The 17278-nt window shown below is 41.9% G+C and overlaps 2 protein-coding genes across 3 annotated transcripts in view; one reads left to right on the top strand and one right to left on the bottom strand.

The window, feature by feature from the left end:
- ints1 (integrator complex subunit 1) overlaps nucleotides 1-13094 on the bottom strand; it is a 28689-nt gene extending 15595 nt beyond the window's left edge. For both annotated transcript variants that reach the window (XM_058049768.1, XM_058049769.1), the window contains exons 1-30: nucleotides 12930-13094; nucleotides 12574-12681; nucleotides 12213-12503; nucleotides 11952-12148; nucleotides 10314-10451; nucleotides 10091-10250; nucleotides 9911-10016; nucleotides 9653-9839; nucleotides 9436-9581; nucleotides 7791-7932; nucleotides 7533-7709; nucleotides 7359-7467; nucleotides 7166-7286; nucleotides 7018-7095; nucleotides 6793-6950; nucleotides 6628-6724; nucleotides 6450-6541; nucleotides 5160-5220; nucleotides 4891-5088; nucleotides 4688-4817; nucleotides 4436-4615; nucleotides 2986-3135; nucleotides 2739-2918; nucleotides 2545-2649; nucleotides 2252-2419; nucleotides 2058-2169; nucleotides 1832-1990; nucleotides 1602-1748; nucleotides 273-371; nucleotides 60-184 (exon numbers count right to left, since the gene is read on the bottom strand). In XM_058049768.1, the coding sequence (XP_057905751.1) occupies nucleotides 60-184; nucleotides 273-371; nucleotides 1602-1748; nucleotides 1832-1990; nucleotides 2058-2169; nucleotides 2252-2419; nucleotides 2545-2649; nucleotides 2739-2918; nucleotides 2986-3135; nucleotides 4436-4615; nucleotides 4688-4817; nucleotides 4891-5088; nucleotides 5160-5220; nucleotides 6450-6541; nucleotides 6628-6724; nucleotides 6793-6950; nucleotides 7018-7095; nucleotides 7166-7286; nucleotides 7359-7467; nucleotides 7533-7709; nucleotides 7791-7932; nucleotides 9436-9581; nucleotides 9653-9839; nucleotides 9911-10016; nucleotides 10091-10250; nucleotides 10314-10451; nucleotides 11952-12148; nucleotides 12213-12503; nucleotides 12574-12628 (4068 nt within the window). In that variant the 5' untranslated portion in view covers nucleotides 12629-12681; nucleotides 12930-13094. The remainder of the gene's footprint in view (nucleotides 1-59; nucleotides 185-272; nucleotides 372-1601; nucleotides 1749-1831; nucleotides 1991-2057; nucleotides 2170-2251; nucleotides 2420-2544; nucleotides 2650-2738; nucleotides 2919-2985; nucleotides 3136-4435; nucleotides 4616-4687; nucleotides 4818-4890; nucleotides 5089-5159; nucleotides 5221-6449; nucleotides 6542-6627; nucleotides 6725-6792; nucleotides 6951-7017; nucleotides 7096-7165; nucleotides 7287-7358; nucleotides 7468-7532; nucleotides 7710-7790; nucleotides 7933-9435; nucleotides 9582-9652; nucleotides 9840-9910; nucleotides 10017-10090; nucleotides 10251-10313; nucleotides 10452-11951; nucleotides 12149-12212; nucleotides 12504-12573; nucleotides 12682-12929) is intronic.
- A 3748-nt stretch (nucleotides 13095-16842) lies between these two features.
- mafk (v-maf avian musculoaponeurotic fibrosarcoma oncogene homolog K) overlaps nucleotides 16843-17278 on the top strand; it is a 14885-nt gene continuing 14449 nt past the window's right edge. The window contains exon 1 of the mRNA XM_058049208.1: nucleotides 16843-17097. The gene's annotated coding sequence lies outside the window, so the exon portion shown is untranslated. The remainder of the gene's footprint in view (nucleotides 17098-17278) is intronic.

The following is a 17278-nucleotide window of genomic DNA, read 5'->3' as shown; positions in this document are numbered from 1 at the left end:
GGGGTTCCGTAAGTTTCGGATAACGGTAACATGAAACGAGATATTACTGCGATACATACTCGAAGCATCAATCCTGTCAGATCATCATCAGGACCGACCGCGGGAAGCTGAGTTGCTGCTCTCATCTTAACAGAGCCGTGGGGCGTTTCCACGGTAACTTTAGCTTTACTTGTATCAGCGTCATCTGTGAAAAGCAATGTATGTTATTTTCATTCATTTTTGACATACAATGAGTTAAAATTGACCCGCCATAAGTAGTTGAAGCACCTGACCTCTGTGCGTAGGAAGAGAGGAGCTCAGCAAGGTGTGGAAAGTGTGCCCCCCGGTGGCACCGCGCTCATGCTGCACCTCCACAAGGTGGGCCATGTAATCTAGTTGGGGGGAAAAAATAAAGTCAAATTCATTCATTCATTCAAGTGCTGATGGAGGAAGTTTGTTAGACCTGTAGAAGGTTTTGTATTGTTTACATAGCGGCAATATGCACTTGTAACAATGAGTGTAACTTTAGTTGCTTTTTAACTTTAACAATGATAAGGAGGGAATGAGAAAGTGGAAAGAACTGAACTTAAAAATTCATTCATTCATTTTCTCCCGCTTTTCCTCACGAGGGTCGCGGGGGGTGCTGGAGCCTATCCCAGCTGTCTTCATGCGAGAGGCGGGGTACACCCTGGTGTACTGGTGGCGAGCCAATCACAGGGCACATATAGACAAACAACCATTCACACTCACATTCATACCTATGGACAATTTGGAGTCGCCAATTAACCTAGCATGTTTTTGGAATGTGGGAGGAAACCGGAGTACCCGGAGAAAACCCACGCATGCACGGGGAGAACATGCAAACTCCACACAGAAAAGCCAGAGGGTGGAATTGAACTCGGGTCTCCTAGCTGTGAGGCCTGCGCTCTAACCACTCATCCCTTCCTTATTTATAAATGGGATATTTTCATGCTGCATAGAAAACCTGTTTCAGACCTCCTCATGTGTTTTTTTTGTACATTAGAGCCCTACAGACATGAAATAACACCCCTATAGTCACCTTCTCACTTGTAATACCCAATGTAGTTGACATAAGAGGAAAATAAGACAATATAGACACATGTTAGCATTGGGAGGGTTCCTTCTTTTTTCTGTTTTTTTTTTTACTTCCTGTTTCAGTTCAGTACTTCCTGTAGTCACTATCATTATATAAAAATGGAATGTGGGAGGAAACCGGAGTACCATAAAGTCAAATATGAATCTCAAATCAGGAGTAAATTAAATATCAGATCATTTTTCACGGTGCCCGACTGAGATGCCATAAAATTCCGCTGGCTGGAATTATTTCCAAGTTTCGCTCCGAAATTCTGAAAAAGTTTGCTCTTTGTGTGTACTTTGGCTCCACCTAAATCACCGCAAAGTAGTTGCGCCTGGAACCAAACAGGAAACAGACAACCAAAAAAACAGCATGTCCCCTCTTCTTCAAGTTGTATTAATCATTATTTCTTATTTTATACAGTTTTCATTTGTAAAATATATAATGCGTTCGGGGGAAGAGCTGCTCCCTTTATCAATATCAACTGATATCAATAATGAAATCCCATATTCAACATCTCGCTTACGTTTATCCATGATGTTCTGCTCCAGTGACTGTGGATCATGAGAGACAGCCTGGTCCAAATACTGCAGCAGTTTACTCATGCTCGAGACCGGAATACCAAAGGACTGAACAAACAGAAGCAACTGCTGAGGTTCCAGGTCCTGCAAAGCTGAAGGAGGACACCGGAGGTGTTACAATAAACCAAACCAATTGAGGAAATATGCAGATTTTTATCGATTAATGGGGGGGTACCTGCATCTACTAATCGTGACACCTCGGATCGAATCATTCTCAGTTTCAACCAGTCGGGCAGCAGCAGGGCCTCCTCGGATGTGTCCACCAGGAAGGCGGTGGGTAAAGGTTTCTTGTCAGGGAACCAAATGTCCAAAAGATTGTAGAAGTCGCTCTCCCCTGTAGTAAAGACACAGCCATTATGTTAAATCGAAACTAAACATTCAAAACAAATTTTTAAAACTACCTTTAGGGGGTCCCAGAGTAAGAAGTATGACCATCGCGTGAACGACAAGGATGTGCATTGTAGCGGTTTCCCCTGTAGTCCATCGCAAAAACACCTGATCTTGAGATTCTGACTAAAAAAAACCAAACAGAAATCGATTGAAAACGATCAAACAGTGAGTTCATCCATCATGATCTTCACAAGGAGGACGGTACCCAGCTGTATAGATCCTCCCCTTCCTTGGTCTTCCTCATCCTCCTTATGTAGGCCGAGAAAATGGAGAGGAAAGCGCTGAGAACGGCCTCCGATTCGGGTCGACAGGAGTGCTTGGAGAACAGGCTGTTCATGATGGTGGAGCGCTCCACGATGAGCCGGGCGACGTCCTGCACAGGAGACGCGGGTATCTCGTGTTAGCGTTTAATAGACATTGTAGCGACAAAACGATAAAACTGACATTGGAAAAATATCATGCTAAGATGAAGAATTCATATTATTTTGTAGTATTTACCAAAGCTAGGTCATTGTGAGAAGCCTGCTCCTCCACTGGTGCATGCTGGGATAGGTAGATGAGATAAGCACTGATGGTCTGAGGATCTGTCTCCATGTGAATGGCCTTGTGGGGAGGAGGAAGGAGGAACATGTTTTAAAAGCAAACCTCTCCTGCTGATGATGTTCAAATGTTTAGATGCCGGTCATGCAGACCTGCTGCAGTGCGGTGGACGTCATGCCTCGCACGCTGTCAAACATGGGAAGCTTCGGGAGGTCCTGCAGGAGCCACTGGTACCCGGGAAGGAGCTCAGCATCAGCAGAATCCTCTTCCATAGGCTGGTCGCGATCTTCTCCATCTTTGAGGCCTCCTTCAGTAAGAACCAGTGCTAACCCCTGCAAGCGGGTGCATGTGTGATGAATGAGGTTTTGAACGCAATTCGATTGATAATAAGAGGATTACCTTCATCGCCAGCACTCTTGACGCCACCTGAGAGGAGCTGAGACGTCGCAGGAAGTAATCCAGCACTTCACATGTGGTTTGCTCATCAGCTTTTGGTCCAAGCAAAAGATCTTGAAGACGTCCGAGGAGCTGCCTTTGTTTTTGTTGTCTCTGGAAGGAAATCACCATTTGAGTTAACCTGTTTTACATTTTAATGCATAAAAAGAATCACATAACATTTGTTTATTGCATTAAGGCTTTTTGACTTTGTCAGGAAACTCTATTTCAACAAAATAAAACCAAAAAAATATTTTTTTTACTACATTTTAAAATGGTCTGGTTGAAATTATGACCACTGTACTGTTAGGGTCGGTTATATTAATATGACTATAAAGTAATATTTTGAGCCACAACTGAAATCATAAGTGTACAATTAGCCAACACAATGACAACAAAGCTCCTCTTCTCATCATTTTGACGGCTTTTCCAGTAATACATGTGAGGTGAATTCACTCATTTGATTGGCTGATTTCACATTTACAATTTGGATCATGGAAAGAATGGTAGTAAAGAAGTACTGTGAACCAAGATCTGGATCTGTTCTGGTTTTTGATTTCAGTTTATACTAAAGTTCTGTTGCTGAAAACAAGAACTTTTTCTACCTTTTCTTGGCATTAATATATATATATGGGTCAAAATTCACCCAAACACCATAGATGTTTCTTTAGTGATTAATACTAAAATGAGAAAATAAATAAAACTAATTGATTTAAGGGTTTTGTTCTATAGTTCTCAGTAATAGCCAGGTAACAAAAGAATTCAATTTATTAATATGATTCTTTTGACGTTCATTTTACCATTTTTGGAAATTGAAATCTGGGGTATAGTGACAAAAAAGGCCGACATGCCCACACCAAAATGATGAGGAAGCCTAAGAAGGTAACCAAGACATTCATTCATTCATTCATTTTCTACCGCTTTTTCCTCACGAGGGTCGCAGGGGTGCTGGAGCCTATCCCAGCTGTTTTCGGGCGAGAGGCGGGGTACACCCTGGACTGGTCGCCAGCCAATCACAGGGCACATATAGACAAACAACCATTCACACTCACATTCATACCTATGGACAATTTGGAGTCGCTAATTAACCTAGCATGTTTTTGGAATGTGGGAGGAAACCGGAGTACCCGGAGAAAACCCACGCATGCACGGGGAGAACATGCAAACTCCACACAGACATGGCCGAGGGTGGAATTGAACCCTGGTCTCCTAGCTGTGAGGTCTGCGCGCTAACCACTAGACCACCGTGCCGCCGTAACCAAGACATAAGAAGCAAATTTGATGGTAAATTATTGTTTTTAGTGTATTTTATAGCTAATTTAATACACGGGTCAAAACCGACATGTTAACATAAGAAATGATACTAGAAATCTAACACAAAAGTATGAAAGGTGTGATGGAACGATGAGAATACTTGTCTCTTCTTGGCCTTCTGCTCTCTGCTCCCTCCCTCGTCGTCATCATCTATTTGCAGGCTGTCATCCGCAGCGTCGTGCAGGAGGAACTCACACAGGCACTGCACTGGAAGCACGTCTAAGGACCCCTCGCTGGATTGGACCAGATCAGCCAGCCATGGCATGGACTGAGAGGAAGCCTGTGTGAACAATGAAAGTTATAGCGATGACATTGTGGGAACTTTTTTTTTTTTTTTTTTTTGCAAGTGGACCTGTCTCTGTATGATGTTGAGGAGGAAGTCCGGGTTGCGGCTGCGGCAAAGAAGGTGGCCGAGGCGTAGGGACTGGTTGAGTGTCTTTACTTGCTCCTGGACTTGAGGTGGAGGTCGACGAGGAGGACCCCTGAAAACAAAGACAACACTGAAGTATGTCGACAAGCCACTTGTGTTTTCGGGGTTGGGTCACATGACCGTACTGTGGGTCCAGACTGGTAAGCTGTGAGAGCAGCAGGCTGTTGCTCTCTGTGATGGTCTGCTTGGTGGAGGCGGCGGCGAGGTGGCTCTCGAAGGCAAGAATCTCTTGCTTCTCCCGTTGAGAGATCTGCAGCTCGCGGCTGATCATGTCGGTCTTCGTGTCGTCATCCGCCACGGTGCATGGCGGGTACGTGTAGTTACTGCGGAGGCATGAATGTTCAGCTTTTGCATCATTTGGAGAAAACAATAAAATAGAGACCGAGGCACCTACTTTGTCATCACCATCTCCATGAGCATTTTTAAGGTGGGGTAACCATCCCAGGCGGCTAAACCTGCAGGATAAAATACAAGATGGTGAGCGATATGAAGTAATATAATGGGAAAGTACACAATTGTATCTGTTTAAAAATGATTTATTTACAACTAATAATGCATAAGGACTGCACGGTGGTCGAGTGGTTAGCACAAAGGCCTCACAGCTAGGAGACCTGAGTTCAATCCCACCCTCGGCTATCTTTGTGTTGGAGTTTGCATGTTCTCCCCAGGTACTCCGGTTTCGAGTACCTGGGATTAGCGACTCCAAATTGTCCATAGGTATGAATGTGAGTGTGAATGGTTGTTTGTCTATATGTGCCCTGTGATTGGCTGGCCACCAGTCCAGGGTGTACCCCGCCTCTTGCCCGAAGACAGCCGGGATAGGCTCTAGCACCCCCCAGCAGTAGAAAATGAATGAATGAACGTTCATCTCAGCTGCACAGTGGTCTAGGGGTTAGCACACAGACCTCACAGCTCGGAGAGTTCGATTCCACCCTCGGGCATCTCTGTGTGGAGTTTGCATGTTCTCCCCGTGCATGCGTGGGTTTTCTCCGGGTACTCCGGTTTCCTCCCACATTCCAAAAACATGCTAGGTTAATTAGCGACTCCAAATTGTCCATAGGTACGAATGTGAGTGTGAATGGTTGTTTGTCTATATGTGCCCCGCCTCTCGCCCCAAGACAACTGGGATAGGCTCTAGCACCCCCCAGCGGTAGAAAATGAATGAATGAATGTTCATCTATCTATGCTAGCAATGTCCACGATTACGTGTGAGCTCCTATTACTAATTCATTCATTCATTCATTTTCTACCACTTTCAGGTGAGAGGCGGGGTACACCCCAGACTCGTGGCCAGCCAATCACAGGGCACATATAGACAAACAACCATTCACACTCACATTCATACCTATAGACAATTTGGAGTCGCCAATTAACCTAGCATGTTTTTGGAACATGCAAACACACAGAGATGGCCGAGGGTGGAATTGAACCCTGGTCTCCTAGCTGTGAGGCCTGTGTACTAACCACTCGACCACCGTGCAGCCCCCCTATTACTAGTTAAAACCTTACTTTTGGTTCAAATGGGTTTTTTTTGGTTTGGAATGAGTTGAGATGTGTTTGTTATGCAAGAAAACCCCCAAAAGAGTGGAAAAGCTTTCCAAACTTTTCATTTCTGTCAATGTAATTTCCAGTGTCCCAATGCTTTTTTTTTCAATATGTAGATTATAAACAGTGCGGACATTACCTATTTTCTGTGGATTGAATGCAGCCACCACCAGCAGGAGCAGCCATGCCTTCCAGTACAGGGTGCATATTGCCAAATTTGGTGGTTGGTACCTTTGAGACATTTAGAGTCATTTGTTTTGACTTAAAACGTAAATCTATGCGACATGTTGAGTGCCTTAAAAGCTGAAAGTTTTTACCCAGCGGGCAGCTGGATGTTTTCTGGGTGGTGGTATGTACACAGATTGAGCACGGCGTCAATGAGCTGGATCCGCTCCACGACGAGGACCTCCAGATCTGTTTGACAGGAAGTGAAATCATTATAGTGTTTGACTTTTCTGTAAATTTTGACGGTATTTACGTACCGTCTGACTGAACACCAGCCGCCCTTTTGACAAGATGGTCTGCCAGCTCCATGGCGTCGGCGGGGCCCAGCGGCAGATCACGGGACAGCCCGATAACCAGAATACGCATCAGCGTGTCCTCCAGCAGGGGCACCTCAGAGCAGAGGCGTAAGAAGAAACTGCGAAGCAGCGAAACGAGTCTCAGTCCAGTTAAGAAATCAAAAGAGTTAGCAAACGGTCACTCACTTCCTGTCGCTCTCTGGCGGCCAGTTGTCCCACTTGTAGTAGGTCTCTGGTTGCTCTGTGAAAAGCACTTTGTGAAGGCTGCAAAACAGGAGAAAAATCAGAGCTTGCGAAATCAGACAATGCTCTGAAACGCCGCTGAGACACAAACCAGTGGACGTAGTCCTTGGCGCCCACTTTGCTGATGGTAGGAACCACGGAGTGCAGCCACCACACGGCGTCCCTTTGAATGGAGGCGATTTGATTCTGAAAGGATCTCAGGACCTCCAGATCTGCACCAGAGAAAGACGCCGATTCAGAGAAAGTCGAAAGTGTAAAAGACGCAATCGGCGCTACAAACGTACTCTTCTTCTCTCCTTTGTCCCAAGCAATGCCGGCTTCTTTGACTTGAGCTGTGATGCCCAACATCATGGAGACGGTCAGTAAATCAGTCACCTGGATCACAAAGCGCTCCTACAGGAGAGGCGAGGAGAGTCAGACTTGATAACCTTGAGGAGAACCAGGGTTTAGACACTTACTTTGAACTCCATGTCCACGTAGCTGGCCTCCTTCCTCTCCTGCATCAAACCAAAGCAGAAGGACTGGAAATTGATTTCATGTTTAGTTTGTTTGATGATCTCTCTCAGCAGAGCTCGCGAGGCGCGGAGGTAATCGTCCTTGTTGGTGAGCAGATCCTGGAACACCATTGCCAGGAACTGCAAACACATAACAATGAGCCTTGAACATCCTTACCATTTATTATATCTCCAAATGAAATGATAAAATAATCAAAATACCTTTGGTGCTTGCTCCGGGCTGTGCTGCAGAACCGTGTGGAGAACCTGCATGTTGTTGGGGTTCCTGGCATTGGACAGCTCGTTGAAGATGACCAACTTCACCATGGTGGCCAAGTTGTCCCTGTGCGCATTCAGGAGTTCCCTGAAGATATCAAGGCCAAGAAACAACATTCAGTTTAAAGCCGTGTAGACTGCATTTAGAGGTGAAAACAACATGAAAACCAGAGAGAACAAGCAATTGTGTACTTTATTTGGAAATTGAATGCATCCAGGCTGCACAGTGGACGAGTGGTTAGCACGCTACCTCACAGCTATGACTTTTTTTCTCCCACATTTATGACTTTATTCTTGTCATAAATATTACATTATGCAGTCATTTTTCCTTGTAAATTTATGACTTTATTCTCGCCAATTTACAATATTATTCTAATGAATTTAATTTAATTTAATTCATGACAATAATATCGTAAATTGATGAGAATAGTTATAAATTTACAAGGAGAAAATGTATGTTATTCTCGTCAATTTACAATATTATTCTCGTGAATTTAAATTAATTTAATTTACGAGAATAATATTGTAAAATGATGAGAATAGTCATAAATTCATAATGCACGAGAATAATTTCGTAAATTTATGAAAATAATCATAAATTTACAAGGAGAAAATTTATTTTATTCTCGTCAATTTACGATATTATTCTCATGAATTTAAATTAATTTAATTCACAAGAATAATATTGTAAAAATGATGACAATGGTCATAAATTTACTAGGAGAAAATGACTGTATAATATTTAATTTAATTCATGAGAATAATTTATTTAATTTAATTTTGTGAAACTGTTTTCCCGAATGTGACCCTAATACTCCGTTATTGCCTGTGCTATTATTTTCCATAAAAAAAATACACCACATGGCTGTGTTGTCATTAAACCCCATAAATCAGATTGACTTGAAATTTCTCACACATGGCAACACACGCTACGAAACACCCACTGTCACTTTAAGGTGTTTAGTCGAATCACTGCCAAATTTGGTAAACACCTTTAGGGGACTAACAAGCACACGTGTGTAAAATTTTAGCAAGATTGGTTGTAAAACGGCTGCACGGTTGACGAGTGGTTAGAACACAGGCCTCACAGCGAGGAGACCCGAGTTCAATTCCACCCTCGGCCATCTCTGTGTGGAGTTTGCATGTTCTTCCCGTGCATGCGTGGGTTTTCTCCGGGTACTCCGGTTTCCTCCCACATTCCAAAAACATGCTAGGTTAATTAGCGACTCCAAATTGTCCATAGGTATGAATGTGAGTGTGAATGGTTGTTTGTCTATATGTGCCCTGTGATTGGCTGGCCACCAGTCCAGGGTGTAGAAGACACCTGGGATAGGCTCCAGCACCCTTCGCGACCCTTGTGAGGATAAGCGGTAGAAAATGAATGGAACGAACGCACCCAGCTGTCCCCTTCCTTCCTCCTGATAAGCACATTCAAGTGCACTGCGTATTTCTGAGTGTTTATCGGCTCTGCACCTTTTTATTTAGCACAGATGCAAATGCATTTGGTAGCGTCGGTTACAATAGGATGGTAATGTAAAGGTTTCTAGGAATTATAGAGCTCTTTAAAAAATTCTGTCTGTCTGGTAGATACCTGACACAGAGCATGTAATGGTTGAGGAGCACTTTGGGCTTGAGTCGGATCTTGATCAGGTTAGAGATCACCTCCATGTCGTCGGCTCCGTGTGTGCTGCAGTTCATACACAGCGACATGAGGAGGTCTTGAGCTGGTCGGGTCAACTGCACGCAGGGGAAAAGAAAACCAAGAGTTCTGCAATGTGCTTTGACGCCACATCGAAAGTCAAGAGTACCTTTGGGTTCTGGAGCCACATCTCCAGCCTCTGCACCGCCATGAGTCGGGCCTCTTTGTATCCGCACGCAGCCGTCAGCAGACGCAGCAGGTTACGGGACACGTTATCCATCGGCTGTCGGCGGTTCAACTGATCCCTAAGAACGTCCAGCACGTAGTCTTCCACACTCTCCGCTAGTTCCTCGTACCTGCGTTGAACCGGACAGCAACCCTTAGAACTAATTCAGCAAAAAAACGAATATACCGAAGATCATTATACCTTGGCATGATCTGCCCTTCATCCTCAGGACTGAGTTTTTCCTCAGCGATCAGTAATTCAGCCTGGCTGTCATCCTCATCAGGAGTTGATGGATGAGGACTGCTACCTGCAGTCAAGACAACCAGGGTGTTTATAGTATGTAAATAATACAATACACCGCCTTAGGTGAGAGCGCTGCACCTGCACTGAGATCGCCACCGGCTCGACCCGTATCGGCTTGCAACAGCATGCTTTTAGGCGGCATCTTGGTGCCGAAAGCCGTCTGGATGTTGTCCACAAAATTCTTGCAGTGAGAACTGTCCACCCAGATTCTTTCCCCCAGGGAGTCTTCGATGTACACCTGAAAAACGTACGTCCTATGAAAACCTAAACAGCGCAAAAAGATCAGCAGAGGACGTCTCACTTTGACAAATATCTCAGGCCAGTTCTCGTCCTCTTCATACGCGGCCATCAGCAGATTGCAGGCCAGCACGGACACGAGGCTGTTTCCTTTGGCTTTAAAGTTAATGGAAGCATCTCGCCGCAGCAGGCTGCACAAGGCCTTAGGAGAAGAAGAACATGTTCCTAGGTTTAGTAAAGCTTTGCGGATCTGACCTTATTAATGGTAATGGTTTTATTTCATTTGAACATGCATCAGATTACAATTGAATGCATCATATAATCAGTTCACAGTTCCACATGTCCAAAAGGAGTAGGAAGAAGCAAAGCTTATTGAATCCTACCCCTCCATCTGGTACTTTCAGTAACTGTTACATTTGTTCTTCCTTGCACTTCCTGCATTTCGAAGATAATTTAAGTTTTTTTTTTTTATTTAATTTAATGTAATTTAATTTAATGTAATTTAATTTAATGTAATTTAATCTAGTGTAATTTAATTTAGTGTAATTTAATGTAATGTAATGTAATTTAATCTAATTTAATGTAATGTAATGTAATTTAATGTAATTTAATTTAATTTAATGCAATGTAATGTAATGTAATTTTTCTCATATTACTGATATTTCTCATATTTCTCCTCTCTTGTAGAGAAGTATTGGATGACATTTTTAGCCTTATGCATTATTTTAGCTGTTTGAAGATGAACTATTTGAGCAAGTTTTAGCATTTTTGATTTTAGAAATAAGGAGTTAAAGTAAACCTCGGATATATCGGACTCGGATATATCGGAAATTCGCTCACAACGGACAGATAAAAAATAACCGATTTTTCTGTAATGCATTTCCAATAAAAATTCATTGCATATATCGGATTTTTTATAACGGATTTCGCCTATTTCGGACAAAATCTCCAGTCCCGTTCCAATGCATTTCCATTAAATTTCCCTTGCATATATCGGATGGCCGCATCGTGGCGCTCCGATTCGCCGAATCGTGACAGGCCGCTATACGACGTCATTTGCAGCGTTTGCAGCGTTGCCTGCACGTCCAGGTTCATTGGAAACATAGTCAAGGAAGTGCCTTTTTATAACGGATAAAATCCGATTTACACATATACCGGATATAAATCCGATATATGCGTAAAACGGACATTTTCCGGTATACGCATATAACGGATTTTGCTTATATCGGACAAAACCAGTGGGAACAATTGAATCCGATATATCCGAGGTTTACTGTAGTATGTTCTCTGTAGGCGGCATTATGAATTGTCCTTACTGACCTTTTTTGCAGTACATTCAGCGAGTGAAGATTGCTTTTATAATTATTAGCCCATATTTCCACACAATAAGTAAGATATGGTAGAACCAGAGAGCAATAAAGAGTGTGGAGTGATTTCTGATTGAGAACAAATTTTGCTTTGTTCAATATTGAAATATTTCTGGCCACCTTATGTTGTAATATTTGTAATATGAGGTTTCCAGTTCATATTTTCATCTATTGTGATCCTGGTACGTGTCCTTTCTGCTGTTAGCAAACAGCATGATTTTAGTTTTATTTAAGTTCAAGGATAATCTATTATCATCAAACTATCTTTTTCGTGTGAACATTTCTTCTCTGACCTTTCTAATGATTATTGATCATTGAACAAATGAAGCCCGTACCTCGATGATTCCTTCAGTGGCAAAAACGTTGGGTTTGATTTTAGCCAGGAACATGAGGCTGAGGTACAACGTGATGTCCGGCTTGGCCCTGTTCATCTTGAGTTGCTTCACCGCTCCACATAGTAGCCCCTCAATGCGGTCGTCATTTCCCTCCGCTTCCGCGGCCTCGATCTCGTCCAGCAGCAATGCCGGTGACACTGACAATGAACATATATTAATTATACATATAAAGGCATTAAAAATGCTGCGTCTGTGATTTACCTTCAATTGGTATCACAGATGGCTCCTTAATGGAGGGGGATATGGCCCTCTTGTCCACAGCTACAACATCCGCAAGTCGTCCCAGAGCGTTGACTGGCGGGGTGGTGGAAAGTTTGGGTCGCTTGGCAAGGCTGGAGAGACTCGATGAGGATGGCGGTGCGGAGGACGTATCTCTCTTGCGGTCTGCTGGTAAAACCGCAGCAGCTGGCTTCAGGAGGACCGCCGGGGCTTTGGATTCGCTACCTTGGTTCTTGGAGCCCAGAGCGATGAAATCGCCAGGCGGGGGATGACCTAGGGGAATATAATGTTTGACTCTCATTGATGATTGGATATTATACACCTAATAATCATGTCATTTTACCTGATGTTTTTGCAGCACTTGGGCGCCGCAGGGCTGTTGGTTTTGGTCGATTCATCTTCACCGAGTCTCAAATCAGCAAAGCAGGTCGCCCAGGTATCATTTCATAGGCTAGGTTGGTCGAAGAGTGAAAAAACATAGTTAAAAGTCCTCATTGTTCCCATCCCGAATTACGTATTTAGCCAATTGGCAGGGTCTATAATACTACTATAAATATCATAATTAGCATTAGCGTTGCCTACTGGTTCTAATAGTATTTCACATAATTTGACAGCTGACATTTTTTTGTTTATTTGCAGTACAAAATAGGTGAAAAGATGTTAGGCTAATGACAACAAACAAGGCTAACCAAAACTCACCAAAAGAAGCCGGTGGTTTGTAGCCAAATCAATTGAAGAAAACACCTTGGATTATTTAAACCGCCTCACAAAACAATCGTGATTAATCAGTATTAATAAAATGTCGGGAATTGTCACATAAATACTGTCTGAAGTGTAGCGTTGTTGCTGCTGGAATGGCGTCTTCTTCGCTGAGGACAACAAGAGTGGAAATTACATGCTGCCACCTAGCGACAGTAAATGGAACTGATGGTAATATGTAATATAATATAAACCATTTTTTAACTTCCATGACGCTTTTTATGACTAAAATAAAACCCCATATTGTATTTATAACCACCAGCTATAAGTTAAGGTATAGCTGCCCATTAAAAAGGTTATATTGTGTCATATTATTACACTATATATTGATGATACGTGCATTAATGGTCTGAATTGTAGTATTATTCATATATATTGATGATTTGACACCCAGCCATAATAAAAATACTTTAGGAACATATAGAGTTTCATCTAAATTTAAGTTCATTCTACTTAAATCAGTACAATTAGTATTATTAGTTAAAATTGTGTTGCGTTATTGCTGCTGGAATGGCGTCTTCTTCGCTGAGTCAAACAAGCGTGGAAATTACATGCTGCCATCTAGCGACAGTAAATGGAACTGATGATTATATGTAATATAATATAAACGAGTTTTCTACTTTCAGGACGCTTTTTATGACTAAATTAAAACCCCATATTGTATTTATAACAACAAAATACAAGTTAAGGTACAGCTTCCCATTTAAAAAGTAATATTGTGTCATATTATTACGCTATAGAATGATGATGATGACATAATTGACATATGTGCATTAATGGTGTGAATTGTAGTATTATTCATATATATTGATAATTTGACACACAGCCATAATAAAAATAGTTTAGGAACATATAGAGTTTCATCTAAATTTAAGCTCATTCTACTTAAATCAGTACAATTACTATTATTAGTTAAAATTGTGACTAAAATAAGGTACTGCGCAGGTCAATGTGATTTGTGTGTAATGACACTAATCTAACACTAGATGGCAGCCGTTTCCATTCTACTTGAATGAGTCTGCAGTTTCTAGCATGTTTGAGGTTACTTTTTGATGTTTATATGGCCTTTGTGGAATGCAAAGTACAAAGTGAGCAGAAGCAGGTTGGACTTCTGCAAAAGGAGTCTTCAGTCAGATGAGTTAATTGGTTGTTTGGTGCGTCTAATTGTCTTTATCGATGGCGTCATCATCCCCCCCCCGGGTATGAATTCTGCTGGATCAGAAAAAGAAAAACAACACTTTTCCACCTTTCAAGTGGTCCCACCCATAGTCAGAGGTTTTGCTCATTCCTGAAACATTGCTCAACGTTTACAAGCTTGGCGTGTTTCTCCTTCAAATATGATCAACAAGCTCCCGAATACCCTGAACATATTCCAGAGATTTAAATACTCGGAATAGTCCATAACTACCGCCAATGTAAAATGCTAGTTTCCATTCAGCCCGTTACGTAAAGTGTTTATGTGTTTTTTGGGGGGGTGAAGTCAGCGGAATGTTCAGTGCATAGTCCAAAAAAGAAAACCCGAGTCCACCAGTCTACTTAAGATATTATGTCTCTGGCTTAGCAACAAATCCAAGACAATGCCAAAACATCTGGATGGGGGGGGGGGGGGGGGGGGGGTGATTTAAGCTGAGCCACGTCATGAGTAGTCAGTATCAAGCCTCATTTGAAGCTCAAGGTGGGGGTGATGGTGAGGGTGGTATGCCGTGGAGGCCTCATGGTGCCAGATCATATTTCAAACTAAGTGTGAGTCAGGCAAAAACGCAACATTAGTGACTCAATGGGACTTCCTGTAATCGAGCGAAGAATCAAATCATATTCTGCTGTAAATGACTACAATGTATCTCAGCCGACACCTGCCTGGTTTTCCTATGTGCTCTAATACACAAGTGAGTGAGGAAAATTAATGACTTGTGACAACAAAGCAAGGCATCTCTGTTATGCTGCAGCTGCACGTGAAACTTCACCTCAGCTAAAAATCGAACCAGTTATGATTATTCTGAAAATTGGTGATAATTTGACATATCTGAAACTACTAGTGTGTTCTCTTAATTCTATATATTTATGATATATGTTTAACAACATTTATTTTTCATATCGTACATAGTTTGGAAGCAATTTACTGCTGTATTATTATTGTTAAGGCATAAACGCTATAAATGCTAGGTGTACTTAATGTAGCGAGCAACTCTTATAATAACATGTCCATAAAATATGCTTTATTAGCTGAATGTCTCTCCTTGTTAACCTTGCTTGAACTATGGAGACTACAACCGTTTAGCAAGAGTGGGGGCGGATCGATCCAAATATCGATGTTATCGATATCAAGGGTGGTATCAGTAGTGGATTGATGCTAACGTGACGGCGTGAATATTTTTGCAAATATCTGTATTGTTCATATCGACTTATATTGTTGTCGTTATGTATTGATGGCAGATAAAGTGTGAGATAAAAATAAAAATAAAAATAAAAATAAAAATAAAAATAAAAATAAAAATAAAAATAAAAATAAAAATAAAAATAAAAATAAAAATAAAAATAAAAATAAAAATAAAAATAAAAATAAAAATAAAAATAAAAATAAAAATAAAAATAAAAATAAAAATAAAAATAAAAATAAAAATAAAAAAAGTAGGTTGCACGGCGGCCAAGTGGTTAGCGTGCAGACCTCAAATACTAAATACTAAATAATAATAAATAGGCTGCACGGCGGTCGACTGGTTAGCGCGCAGACCTCAAACACTAAACACTAAATACTAAATACTAAAAAATAATAAATAGCCTGTACGGCGGTCGACTGGTTAGCGCGCAGACCTCAAACACTAAATACTAAATACTAAATACTAAATACTAAATACTAAAAAATAATAAATACGCTGCACGGCGGTGGAGTGGTTAGCGCGCAGACCTCAAACACTAAATGCTAAATGCTAAATACTAAATAATAAAGGTGAAATACTAAATACTAAATAATAATAAATAATAAATAATAATAGGCTGCATGGCGGAGGAGTGGTTAGCGCGCAGACCTCACAGCTAGGAGACCATGGTTCAATTCCACCCTCGGCCATCTCTGTGTGGAGTTTGCATGTTCTCCCCGTGCATGCGTGGGTTTTCTCCGGGTACTCCGGTTTCCTCCCACATTCCAAAAAAAACATGCTAGGTTAATTAGCGACTCCAAATTGTCCATAGGTATGAATGTTAGTGTGAATGGTTGTTTGTCTATATGTGCCCTGTGATTGGCTGGCTGGCGACCAGTTCAGGTGTAACCCTTCCTCTCGCTTGAAGACAGCTGAGATAGGCTCCAGCACCCCCTGTGACCCTCGTGAGGAAAAGCGGTAGAAAATGAATGAAATAATAAAAATGAATAGTATACAATATTGTACAGTAGCCCTGCTCATTAGGGTGGAGATATTTAAAAGGCTCTGTCATTACATGTTTTTTTTAATTCTGACATTGAGGATTTCATGACCAAAAGGCCAGAAATAACCTGCCAGTGTAGCAGCTCCAATAAGAGAAATCCTGTGACTGCTGTGCTGTGCATACTTTCCCCAGGAATGGAATGCTTGCTGCTCCCAAGGCAGACACGAGGAGTTACACCCCCCCCCCCCCCCCCCCCCCTCCTTACACACTTGTTACAGCACACTAACAATCCAACCGTTAGTTTAACTAATTTCTCCACCTTACTTAACGGATTAAGTTGTTTTAAAGCGAAGCTTTCTAAAAAACAAAACAAAAGCCTTCTATTTATGGCGACCCATCTCCCCTCCCTCCCTTCCCCAGCGCTGACGTCAGCACGAAGTTATTTTCATGAATGGAGGGGGCGGTCACGAGGACGCGGTGACGTCAGTGCTTGCGGAAGCTGGAGCGTGGAATGTTAGTAACATATTGTTGTTGTTTTGGACTTCATTTAGTAGCTCGCTTGCTCTCTCGCTCGATCGCCTGTCTGACGGACTACCAAGCGGGGGTCGAGGCAGCTTGAACCGGCGTACCCTTTTTTTTCGGGGGTTAGGGTCCCACCTAACCGGACATATTTGACACTTTTTTTTTCTTGTTGTTTTTGTTTTTCCACGCATTCCGATCTACGGAGTTTTACACACATCCACTGCAGGTAAGACTGTATTTTGTGTATTAGGAATATATTTGAATTTTAAGTTCTTGTTTGCTTTCTTTCGATACATTTCAGGTCAGATTGTCGAAAAAAAACGGACTTTTCTCTTTTATTTTTTACAAAAACAAGTCGACACGTGTTGGATTAAAAACAAGATGGCCAAACAAAAGCTATTCAGGAA

This window comes from Doryrhamphus excisus, chromosome 15 (assembly GCF_030265055.1).
Source record: "Doryrhamphus excisus isolate RoL2022-K1 chromosome 15, RoL_Dexc_1.0, whole genome shotgun sequence".
In the NCBI taxonomy this organism is placed as follows: domain Eukaryota; kingdom Metazoa; phylum Chordata; class Actinopteri; order Syngnathiformes; family Syngnathidae; genus Doryrhamphus; species Doryrhamphus excisus.
The sequence above is the reverse complement of the archived record's forward strand: the minus strand, read 5'-3'. Positions and strand labels throughout refer to the sequence as shown.